The 12,699-nt window shown below is 41.6% G+C and overlaps 1 protein-coding gene across 2 annotated transcripts in view; it reads right to left on the bottom strand.

The window, feature by feature from the left end:
• dennd2da (DENN/MADD domain containing 2Da) overlaps nucleotides 1-7,388 on the bottom strand; it is a 44,234-nt gene extending 36,846 nt beyond the window's left edge. The window contains exon 1 of one of the 2 annotated variants that reach the window (XM_079274411.1): nucleotides 7,210-7,388. In XM_079274411.1, the coding sequence (XP_079130537.1) occupies nucleotides 7,210-7,239 (30 nt within the window). In that variant the 5' untranslated portion in view covers nucleotides 7,240-7,388. The remainder of the gene's footprint in view (nucleotides 1-7,209) is intronic. The other variant, XM_079274412.1, reaches the window with a different exon arrangement.
• Between the last annotated feature and the right edge of the window lie 5,311 nt (nucleotides 7,389-12,699).

Genomic DNA, 12,699 nt, shown 5'->3' with positions numbered 1-12,699 from the left:
GATGCTTGAGTCGTGATTATCGGGATTGAAGCGCTCTACGTCTTTTGCCAGAGACTCAATCTGTCGAGTACGCAGGCCTCCAAGGTTGATGGGGCCTGAGCCGTCCGAGTCGTCTGAGTCTCCATACTCGCGATGGTGGTAACGACTATCATCCTCCCTCCCTGAGGGGGATGGGGTCAGTTCTTGTTGTGCGCGTGAACCGCGTGGAGGATTGCGTTCGCCTGAGGTGGTTTTGAAGCAACCTGGGCCGACTAGGACCTGGTGTTGGTCCTCTCTCCTCCTGGTTGGGGATGTCGCTTTCAAGAAATGCAAGATGGTTCGGGTCTCGGGGAATGAGGGAGCCGAGACCAAGAAATGACTGGGCTGAAGGGCTCGATAGGGGGTAGCGGTACCTACCGGGGTTGTTGGAACACCTTGAAGCGCTTTCAGTTTGTCATCACTCTCTGATGCTTTAGAGAGTTCTAGGTTGACCTCTCTGAGGTCACTGCGCAGGCTACTATTTTCTGACTGTAGGGCTCTACAGTCACGTGACAACTCCTGAACCTCTGTTCGGAGTGTCCAGATCTCGCGTTGCTGCTCGTCGCTCTGTGCCCGGGTTCGGGCAGCTTGCAGCTGCATTTTCTGATGGTAGATGAGCAGTATTTTGCCGATTACGTTCTGAATCAGGCGCTCTCTGTTACCTGCTGGGTTATTTACATAAGCCACCAGCTGCTCTAATTGCTCGTCGCATAGGACAGCAGTGTATTTTGCAAAGTACTCTCTTTCCTTTGCTGTGAGTCCGAGGACATTAGCCACAGCATCTCGTAATGCTGTGTCTTCTGGAGCTACAGCTCCAGGAATGGGGGATTTCTCGTTGCTCATTCGCTCTAATGAGTGCGACTCCCAATGGTTGTTAATTCCCTAGTGTTAGAACGGAAACTGTTAGTGTTTACGGTTCTCAGTGAAATGTCTAGTTCTGTAACTTAGGATTTCTACTGTTAGATGTTAATTACTGTTAGTGTTACGGTTCATGCAGGCGCACAGTGAAATGTCTAGCTCTGTGACTTACGTTTCTACTGTTGCTGCTCTGAGGTATCACTACTGCTTTGCAGCCAGAGGTGCGAAAATGCTAATGTGGTTTAGCACTTTGGGCCTGTGACAGCTGTGTGTAACTTCTTTGAGGGATTTAAGAAAGCAAGCAAGGTATTAAAAATAAACGATCAAACAGCTGGCTGTTAGTTTTAAGAAATGAAACGAATAATTAAACCTGGAAACGAAATAAAATTTCGAGAAGGGAATTAAAGATTAAGATTAAAAATCTGGATTTAAAATCAAAAATTTAATTACAATAAGAAAGTATTTTGAATATCAAAGCCTACCTATTTTGGGAAATAAGTTTCAGGAATTTGGATCATTCAAAAGAAGAAAAAAAATAATTTTTCGAAAAAAAAATATTTTTTTGGAAACTTAATTATTCAAAAATAATTATGGATTAATGTGCATATATACTGTAACAAAACTGGAATAACGTAGCCTCACACGGGGCACCATTATGTTGGGATCTAAAGGAGCGTGTTTGGGTTATCAGCATTTAAGAAACTGAATTCTTGACATCAATAGAATTATTGATGTATGTAACAATTATTAATGATTATTAATAACAACGGGGCACCACCCTGCGAACAGGGACCAATAACCAAACGATAAAACTAAGTCTCATAATTAGTAGTCACTCATAATGTCAATAGTCTGCGTATGACTATACATTCAGTGACAGTGAAGGTTTTAAGTTCGAGCACAGGCTACTACATACAGTCTTATCAAATACATATGCACAAGTAATCACAGACGACTGCTCCTGAAAGTATAACAGAGTTTATTAAATCAAAATAATAAATGATCAAATCAATTAATATTGCAACCAACAAACGTTATCATACAATTTTATATGTCTAAACTAAAGAATGAATAAAATGGATGAGGGTGTATGTCTGTGTGTGTGTGGGTCTGTGGGTGAACAGGAAGGAGAGTCTTACAGCTACCGCTAAAAACTACAAAGATGGCGGCCAGTTAAGTTAAGGCCTGATTCTCTTTGTCCACAGCACATATTGAAGCCATATGGTCAGACCCCAACATGAACTAACAGGCAAAGCATACAGTCAATTAGTGGTCTAGTTTTCCACCGTCCTCGTAAAAGAAATAAGCATGTCACATGTCTATCTGTATCCCAACAGCTACTGTTCCTAATGATTTTGGTGACCTCTTGACCTTTCATCGAGTGCTGTTGTTGGGTCACAATCTTCATTCTTGATCCAACGTGTCTTAACTAATGGTCGGGTTTCAGAGACATTTTCAATAGGCGTCTTTTGGTCCCCTGAGGATGAACACCTCCTTGCACGGCAACTGGATTCTCGTGAGGTCACGAGATCACGCGAGACTCGCGGGATCACAGATCAGGTGATAAATCCACCTCATCAGGCTGCTGCTCCTCAGAGTGATTTGGTCATTCGATGATTGAACTCGTACTGTAGATATAGGGGCCAGGTTGCCAAGATCTTTGCTGTGGATAATCATGGTCCGCAGAGGACGAACCATGTTGGACTTTGGTGATCCTGTAGTGTCAACATAGTTTGTCCTCCTCAGGCGGCAACCTCCGGTTCTGCCGAGTGAAGCAAAGTGTCTTAAAACTTTCATTTTCTCTACTGACCAGCAGGGGGCGACTCCTCCGGTTGCAAAAAGAAGTCCGATTTTGTGGAAGTCTGTGAGAAAATGACTCTACTTCTCTCTTGATTTATTACGGCGTCTCTACGTCACTCCTCCGCAATCCAAATATGGTAACTTCTGTTCATTGGTTGCAAAAAAAACAACATGGCGACAGCCGTAATCCAAAATGGCGACAGGGAAATTGCCGAACTCAAGGCTTCAAAATGTCAGTCCACAAACCAATGGGTGAAGTCATGATGACTACGTCCACTTCTCATATACAGTCTGTGGCCCTCCTATAGGTAAGTCGAAACAAGTAGCAAAAATAATAAGTGAAGCTTTAAACTCGCGTAAAGTGTTTTAATTGCAATACTGTACATTGCCACTTATTTTTGTATGACTTAGAAAGTGAGGGCATTTCATGTAAACAGTTGGTGGTCAGGCTCACGCTGTCTAGTTTTAACGTGGCTTAGTCAGCGTGGTCACTGACACTGATACCACTATACAGACACCATTCCTTTACTGCCACTGAGCCACTGTTGTTACTTGCTTTGAATACTCAACTGCATGAACTTTATATGAGCATTATTGGTTCTGCATGGGAAGACACTATTTATAGCCCACCAAAATGACAGGACATGATGGTGCCCTATGGGAAAACTCCCCAGCAATATAAACCACCAGTGTACAAGTGGAATGCATGGATGCAGGGTTAGTGGAGCGTGTCATAAAGTAAAGAATTTGTAATATCAGTTTGTTATAGTTGTAAAACATTGTCAGTTTTCTGCTCTTGTCACTAGCGGAAGTTGCAGTTCCTGCAAGCTTTAACATTTGCTTTTCAGTTATTGATCTTTTCCTGTGGTAAAAAAAACCGTGGTACAGGAAGTGAGTTTTATGTTTCGTGTTTGTTTTGAATAAACTGGGTATAGTGAACATGGCCCTGAAAGTATTTAGCACTTTCATGAAGTATCATCTCCCGAGCAGTGCTCAAATTAAGTTCTAGAAATTGTCCAGTATCCATCCACCCATCACTTCAGTCAGGCTGTTCTTTGACAAGAAATAGTTCCAGCACGTAGCTCTCCTTCACCCACAAACTCTACTTTTTTTTCCCATGCTTGTGTAAAGATCAAATAAGCATGCTACAAATGCTTTAGATGTGTGGACTGAACTTTGGACAGAGCCAGGCTAGCTTTCCCCCTTTGCACCAGTGTTTATGCTAAACTAGGCCAAGCATTGCCTGACTCCAGATCTGTACTCAACCCTCAGACTTAACATCGATATTGATCTTCATCTTCAATTTACTCTCAAAAAGGAAGCAAATAAGTATATTTCTCCTTTAAAGTCTCCACGTGTAGAGGTGGAAACAAGTCATTTTGGGGCCTTCCAGTGGTGTAAAACAAATGAAGACTCACTTACGTAACATGAAGCCCTGCAAAAGCACATCAGACCACCAAAATGCAAATGTTATTTGAGGCCTCTGGCTAGTGGCCGTTGGAGTGCTTTCAGACCTGTGCACACTTGCCCTTCCTCCAGCTTATCTTTCACTTCAAAGAACAGGCCTCAGTTGCCATAGTGACCACGCCTGTAACTACACAATACGGGAGGTGATTTCTACACTGACTCCACCACGAACACACTCTTTTATGACAGAGTTGCAGTGTTTTTCCTCGGCTCCAGTTCAATAAAACAGGTCATTGTATTCTCTGCTATCACTCACATTAGTCCTTGCTATAAATGTTCTTACTTATTCTTGCACCAAGGCTGATTGTCAAACCTGTCAAAGCGGATAACTTGCCAGTGATGTAATAAATATCAATAAACACTCACACAGTCCATTTTTCTGCAGAATGACTACTTTTACTTGTACTTACTTGAAGGTACTACAAGGATTTTTAATTTGTGTTGATTTTGGCGGTCCCTGTGGACAAAAGTGGGAGAGTTTCCGAGTCCCTTTAAAAAGCCTCTCACTTTCACTGTGTGGGAGTCTATCCCGCACAGACCTGGTTCTGCCGTGCCGCCCTTAGAGGGCTCAGCAATATGGCCTGGGCCTCCAGCAGAGTGAGGTCGGTGTTGGCTCCCAGCGGGGACCGGCGGATCAATGGAGGAGAAGCTTTGTTCCTGGAGGAGGAGGAGACGCTGCTGCTGGGAGCCGAGCTCGCCTCCTCCGACTGCAGGTCAGATCTGGGTCTGTCCACGGTGGGCTGGTTGCTGCTAAAGGCCCGGCTGGATTCTTCTGGTGAACCTGATGGATTCGTTTGATTTTGCCTTAATTGGACCAGGTGGCACCGACCAGAATTAAGAATAACTATATAGAAATAGACAATCTTCTCGTTTACTTATGTAGGTCATAAAGAGGCATCAGTATTAATCGAGACTGTTTCCTAACCAGTTAAAAGTAACTTTAAAATTATAATTGCGCTTTTACTTCAGTGACATTTTGAATGCAGGACATTTATTTGAATATAAATACATCGGTGTGTTGGTACTTTTCAAATTTAAAAGTAAATAATCTGAGTAGCGGTGTGCTGTGCCCACACTTTGCTAAGCCATTGTAAATAATGGGTTTCAGGGAGCAGTGGTGCCCTTAACAGTCCGCTCCACAGGACTAGCTGCGAGGTAACTAGCCAGCCATCCGTCTTCTCAGCTGCGTCCGCTCTCTTCCTGGTGCTGCAGCAACACTTTACAGCCCTGCTGACGTGTGTCATCATGAAAACAAACAACAATCACCATTGTTCTTTCATACCTGTCAACTGACCACGAAAATGTTGGTCGTACTCTTCTATTTCTACGATATTAACCAAAACCTATTCTTATTTAATTACGTTGACTCCTTGTACATGCTGGATCAGACTTCAAGATCCTGCCCCGTCCTACTTTTCACCTCTAGTCACTCCTCATGCCTGCTCGGGCTTTACGATTTTAAACTGCCAACTATTCCAAAAACAAAAGGTGGTACCGAGCCCCGCTTCTCAGGAATACTCTTCCTACTCAAGTTTGAGAGTCTGCCTCAGTGGACTACTTCAAAAGTAAACTCAAAACCAGGGGTGTAACGGTACGCGTATTGGTATTGAACCGTTCGGTACGAGGCTCACGGTTCGGTACGCATGACGAACCGAATACGTTTGAATAAAAAAATAAAAAATAAAAAACTGATTTTTTTTTTTTTAAACCTTTATTTAACCAGGTAGACCCATTGAGATTAAAAATCTCTTTTGCAAGATGTAAGTAACAATACTACATAACATTAAGGAGCAGTTTTAGTTATTTATGCTTATGTGTTGCTAAGAAGACACCCCAGAAGATGAGTCACTCAGGTATAGTTCCATCATTGTTCAAAGTCAAAGAATAACTTCATGATGTTAGTTGTAATGAATAAATATATTTTAAAATCAAGTACATTTCTCTGGCATTCATAGTTTTCTACTGTACCGAAACATACCGAACCGTGGCTCCACTGTATCGTACTCAACCGAACCGTGAATTTTGTGAACCGTTACACCCCTACTCAAAACACATCAGCCTTCAACCTCACTTCGTCTGCCCTAAAATACTCAATTACAGTTATCAGCTTTCCCTTTTGTATATTGCATGTAGTGTGTGTGTCCAATTATTACGTTTGCAATGCACTATATCTCACTGCTATACATTTCAGTGTGTTTTGCTCATGTTACTCATTGCTGTTTGTATCATAAGTACAGCCCTTTGACGCATGCTTTGTGATATCATATACACTTTGACTTTATCGGACTAGTTTGCTTGATCAAGTTATCACAAAGTAATGCCTGACTGCTAACTAATGTTTGGACGATAGAGGAAGTGGGAGAAGTACCTAAGGGTTGATCAGCACTTCTGTCTGCACCTGCTCTGATGCTGAAACTCCATTGTTGAAACATAAACACCCTGATGGAACACATGCTTTTGTTCAGCTTATAGCAATGGAGTAGCCCCCAGGATACCATTTAGAATCATATGTTCAAACTTCTTTCACGTTACAATAAATACCATATGAAGTAGATCATTTGTCAATGGAAGCCAGCAAAGCCTGGACAGATCAGGAAAGACTTTGCTCGCTGAGACAGGTGTGCAGGAAGTTGCAATCGCTGCTAGTCGAGCGATATGTTTGCGGGTACGTTTCATGTCTTTACACATGACATTACCCTCAAGTCAAGAAATGCACACACACCCCTCCCCTCGACTCAATACTAAAGTGGTGTGCACTTGCCATATAATGCTTACCACAGGAAGTAAAAGTAAAGTTGCTAACATCAAAGTTCTCCATTCCTCCTGTCATGTGACATTCACAGGAAATATCTCAGATGTTTTAACATCTTTGCATTTCCCCGTGCTGTTTCTCTTTTCTTCTGGTTTCCTAATTGCTTCATTTATGACATTGTTCAGATACTGATTTCAATACATATGTAAAGTGAGCATACGAATGTCAAGTGACTATCAGCTGAGCCTGAAACAAGTGAAGCAGCCTTGAAGTGAAAACACAGAGAACATGGTTTATGGAGGGAGCTCACTCACCTCCTGCGCTGGCTGTGACGTCTTGTCCATTTGTCTCGGTTGAGCAGAAGAAACTGAATCCGGTTCTAATGTTCTGACTTTGTCATAACTTTGATTTTTTTATTCCCTCAACCGATAAATACCAGCGTGAAATGTTCTCCTGCTCAGCATACACGGGCAGAATAAACAACTGCTGTTGGTGACGATGAAGCAGCAAGTGCACTGTAAGAGGAAGTGCACCAGTTGAAGTGTGCCATCGATGGACTTCAGTCTCAGGCTGGGATTTCCTCTTTCAATGTCAAACCAGTACAAGTACAATGACGTTGCAACACAATGTGGGTGGGTGTGGGTGTGTGTGTGTGTGAGGGTATTGTGCAGTGAAACCTGTTCATCTGCTTTTGGAACCAGTTAGTGCACTGGATAACGACTATTATTGTATATGCACTCTACAAACCTGCAGTCTGCTTGTGTTGGCAGACACAAAAGAGTTACAAGGAAGAAGAACTAGTGGGATAAAGAAAAAGGACGACATCTGTGGTTCCACTGCAATCTATTTGAATCCGTCTTTTAAAACGGACCATCATGAGACCAACAGTCTTAAAGCTGTGTAATGCTAAATCAGTGGCGTACTCTTTTAAGTCCTGGTCCCTGGCAGAGTTCAAAGTCATTGACGAGTATTCACTAAATCCAGTGGTGTATAAAGTACCCAACAGCCATACTTGAGTAACAGTAAAGATACCTTACTGGAAAATGACTCGAGTAAAAGTGAAAGTCACCGATTAGAATACTACTTGAGTAAAAGTCTTAAAGTATCTGATATTTATTGTACTTAAGTATCAAAAGTAATTTTCTGATATTAAATGTACTTAAGTATTGAAAGTAAAAGTACAAGTAAATGCTGTTAATAAAAAAGCAAAGGGTCAGAATTTTGAGAATGATGAAGTTTATTCTTTTAAGTGCTGTGGCACCATGACCAAGGACATGGAGCTGTGTTGAACATAATTGGGTTGCTGTGATCCATTCAGGAGCAACAATGTTCAACATAATATATTGTACATAACTATACTTTTGCATCTACTATGAACTTATCATCATAATTCTCTGAAAAGCAATATGACACTATGAAGGAGTTGTAACAGTGCGTTTATAAGTCTGCTCATTAGACTAGAGGATGTAGAGGACCAATGCATAATATTATGTTCAGCAAAACATATCCACTTGATGCATCAGGTCAGTGTTTAGAGAAAGGACACCTGCCTTGTAAACTCCTATGGGCCTGATTTGAACACAATAGACAAAGGTTTTGCTCAAGATGAATCTGCAATTGGGCGACTGCTACATCATAACTCCATCTGATCATCCACAACATGACTCAAATATCAAAACATGATCAATGCTAAAGCAGCACCGATAGGAACAACCCAGTCATTACTTGAAACTGAAAAATGTCCTGTTCATCTTCAGAAGACAATTCTATTAGAATGTAAAGAAGTTACATTGTATTAGAATGTAACTTCTTTACATTCTAATACAATGTAGCTTCTTTACAGAATGTAAAGAAGTTACATTCTAATACAATGTAACTTCTTTACAGAATGTAAAGAAGTTACATTGTATTAGAATGTAACTTCTTTACATTCTAATACAATGTAGCTTCTTTACAGAATGTAAAGAAGTTACATTCTAATACAATGTAACTTCTTTACAGAATGTAAAGAAGTTACATTGTATTAGAATGTAACTTCTTTACATTCTAATACAATGTAACTTCTTTACAGAATGTAAAGAAGTTACATTCTAATAGAATGTAACTTCTTGACATTCTATTAGAATGTCAAGAAGCTACATTGTATAGAATGATTCTATTGAAGTTATTCCTTTTTTAAATGTTTTAGACGAGTCACTAATCACTTTTAAAGAGTGATTATAGTTGATTTAACTTACAGACATGAGATTGATCTTCTCATGTCACTCTCTTTATACAATGACATAAATTCATCCCCGTTTTATTGATATCTTACGAAATGTTACTCTTCATTTTTCATGTGTTTTTCCTGCAAAAGTCCAGCAACATGAGTCTGTTTTGGCTTGTTACATGCATACTGTCTTTTCAAAATAAACTTCCATCTTCACAGGAAACAACTAAGCAGTGGCGGCTGGTCAATAGAGGGCCATGAGGCATGGCCCCACCATGAGCCATTAAAAAAAAATAATAATAATCATAAATTATACAAATTGTCAATATTTGTGTTTTTGAACTATGGAATGTACCCAGTAGTGTGTGTAAAGTATGATATCTGCCCAAAATATATGCTTTTCCTGCTCATCCTCTCTGCCTGTGTGCTCTCTGCTCGTGCTCTCTGTCTGTGTGCAGACACTCTGAGAACGCGCAGCTAGGGGGTCTAATCGTTTTGGTCCAAAAGAGGCGGGTCTATGAAGCAGTTTAGCCAATTGCTGATTCAAGATATAAATGAGTGACATACAATTTAGCCAATCAGCGCCCTCAAATAGATTCAGCTTGGGGCCAGAACGATCAGACCCACAGCTGCGCGTTCTCGTCAGGAGAAGTCTCTACAGGCGAGCACTCCTCCTCCAAGACCCGTTTGAGAGGAGAACTTTGAGGAGATTCTGCAGCCAAAGAGCTGATATCAGATCAGCCTGACCTCACAATCAGACAGCAGACTACATGCGAAGCTTCTGTACGAGCTGAACACCAGACAGGTTTGGCTAGCTGGATGACGTCATGCTAATAACTTATTTAGCTTTTTAAAACAACGGGGACGGATCCAGCACGGACAGTTACGGAGTGAGGGATGAGGAGGTAAGGAAATTGCGAACACCAGGGTAGGGAGTGAGGGATGAGGAGGTAAGGAAACATGACAACACCAGGGTAGGGAGTGAGGGATGAGGAGGTAAGGAAACATGAGAACACCAGGGTAGGGAGTGAGGGATGAGGAGGTAAGGAAACATGAGAACACCAGGACTCATGGAGAACTCTGTCAAGCTACATATTAGACAAAGTGAACATCTTTTCTTCTACATAGCTGTCCTCAGTCTCATCTGCTTAACTTGGTCATGGAGACATCAACATGTAATAGAGATGTTAAATTAACAGTGAAAACTCATCATAGTTTAATTTAACATCAGTATTCATAATTACACTTCATGTTCACTTCTCCTGATCTTTACCTCCTATAACAAGGTCCATAGGGGCATCTCAATAAATAAACATGTTATATTATATTATATAAGTGTTATTTACTGATTGTTTTCGTGTAGGAATAAATGTTAAATATTTAACTGCCAAGTAATAATGCGTGTTTGATACTTACATTTTTTTTGCATTAAATCATACTGGGATGTTTGCTGAAATTGATAAGATGGCCCTACCTAGAACATGTTCCACCAGCCGCCACTGCAACTCAGGTTTAGGCGATGAAACTACTTAGTTCGGTTTAGGAAAAGATCGTGGTTTGCGTTAAAATATCTACGGAAGTGGCGTTGCTTAAGTACGGAAGTCACGTCACAAATAAATCAACATTGGCTTCTCGTTTCACACACGGCACAAACTGCGGCCTCCTGGAGGAAACACAGTGTTAGTTTGACCGTCCACCTCTCCTCATCCCACCCGTCCTGAGTGGAATGCTACTCATGTAGTCGCTCGCTAGCTTATAGCATGTAGCATCCTGGCATCACTGGGAATCACAACACCGCGGCTTTGAGAGCACTTGTTTTCAATTGTGCATTAACGTGATTAACCAATGATTTAACTTGCTGCTAGGAACACTGGTTCACCAAACCTGCTTGCTTGCAGTCTGTGTTCCACCACAGTCCCCGACGCTGCTCTCGTGATTCATTTTGTTTCTAAAGATAGATTTTATTTTGTAGCGAGTAACGAAGGTTTCAGGGGAAATGTATCGGAGTAAAAGTATCAGTTTTCTTTGCAAAATGTAGTGAAGTAAAAGTAAAAGTCAACAGAATTATAAATAGTAAAGTAAAGTACAGATATCCAAAAAACCGACTTAAGTACAGTAAGGAAGTATTTCTACTTTGTTACTATACACCACTGACTAAATGAATATAGGGACTGCTGACAGGGCTAGTTTAAAGCACCTTGAAGCAACGTTGTGATATTGGGCAACTGACTTGACTAGAAGTTCAATTCAATTTATTTTTGTATTGCCCAAAATCACAAATTACAAATTTGCCTCAGAGGGCTTTACAATATGTACACGTGACATCCTCTTGTCCCGGGACCCTCACATCGGAACAGGAAAAACTCCCCAAAAAAACCCTTTAACGGGGAGGAAAGAGGAAGAAACCTGTGGGAGAGCAATAGAGGAGGGATCCCTCTCCCAGGATGGACAGAAGTTGTCACAAGGACTCTCTTGTCTTTGTTGGGTTGCCTGGTCTGGCTCCCTTTGTCTCCACATCCAGCTCACTTCCCCCAGGCCATGTCCTCTCCTCTCAAACCCCAAACCCAGCATCCTCGAACCATCCACTAGATGCCCTCAGACTCCAGTCCTGTTCACCTGACACCAACTAATTGATTTAACATCAAGAAGTGGCCCTTAGAAATGGGTTCTCAGGGCCCTCACATTGTCTCCTCCTACCTATGTAAATGGTATTAGTTGATAGGACATGACTGGGGTAGACTTTTCAGTCATGTCGGTGTTCATGATTCACTTCAGGCCATTGTTACTTTCAGGCTTCCCGTGCTCTGGACTGCTTAGGTCCACAACTTCACCATATGAAGAGAAATTGACCCCCAAAGCCATCTCTGAGTACATGGACGGAAGACTCATCGTTGCTCTCCTGCATGAAGTGGATTCAACACATCAACATTGATAAGAGTACATGGCAACTTGTTGACAGTTCCCTCTGCGGTAAGGGTGTGTGCTGGCAGCTCAACCACTTCTACTGTACATGTAGATGACAGTGTGAATGTTAGGTCACGGTCAGTGCGAGTGTTTTGACATTATGTTCTTAAAGTGGATCTGATAGCAGAACAGATGAAAATGATACAAATCAGCAGCTGTCCTGCAAACTGTGACCTGTGTGTGTGTGGGCAGGTGTATAGTAGGTGCAATTGTCTTATCTGAGCAGCAGGGTCGAACTCGAACAAAACACCGACCTCGCTCCAGATCATAAAGCAGTGTACTCTGACCGCATCTGAAGTACTGTGTGGAGGTACGGAGCACTACAGTCAGTGTGCACGCTACAAAGAAAAGAGCCACGAGGGGAGTAAACAACGTTTGATGTCGGGAACACACTCGCAAAGTGATTTTAAAATCACATGCACTGAAATGTAGGAATCTGGTGGAATGTGAGACGCCACAAACAAACTGTACTGTATAAAGAAAGAAATAGTTGACTTCCTGGCAACTTACAAAAAAAGAGAGAGGAGAGTTAGAACTTCAGAGGAAAATGTACACAAATGGTGATATTGGTTGTTTTTTTAAACCAGTCTCACATTCTTGATTGCGATGCATTGTGTGTTGAGTGGTGATG

The sequence above is a fragment of the Melanostigma gelatinosum genome (genome assembly GCF_949748355.1).
Source record: "Melanostigma gelatinosum genome assembly, chromosome: 8".
Classification (NCBI taxonomy): domain Eukaryota; kingdom Metazoa; phylum Chordata; class Actinopteri; order Perciformes; family Zoarcidae; genus Melanostigma; species Melanostigma gelatinosum.
This window is presented reverse-complemented; position numbering and strand designations above follow the sequence as displayed.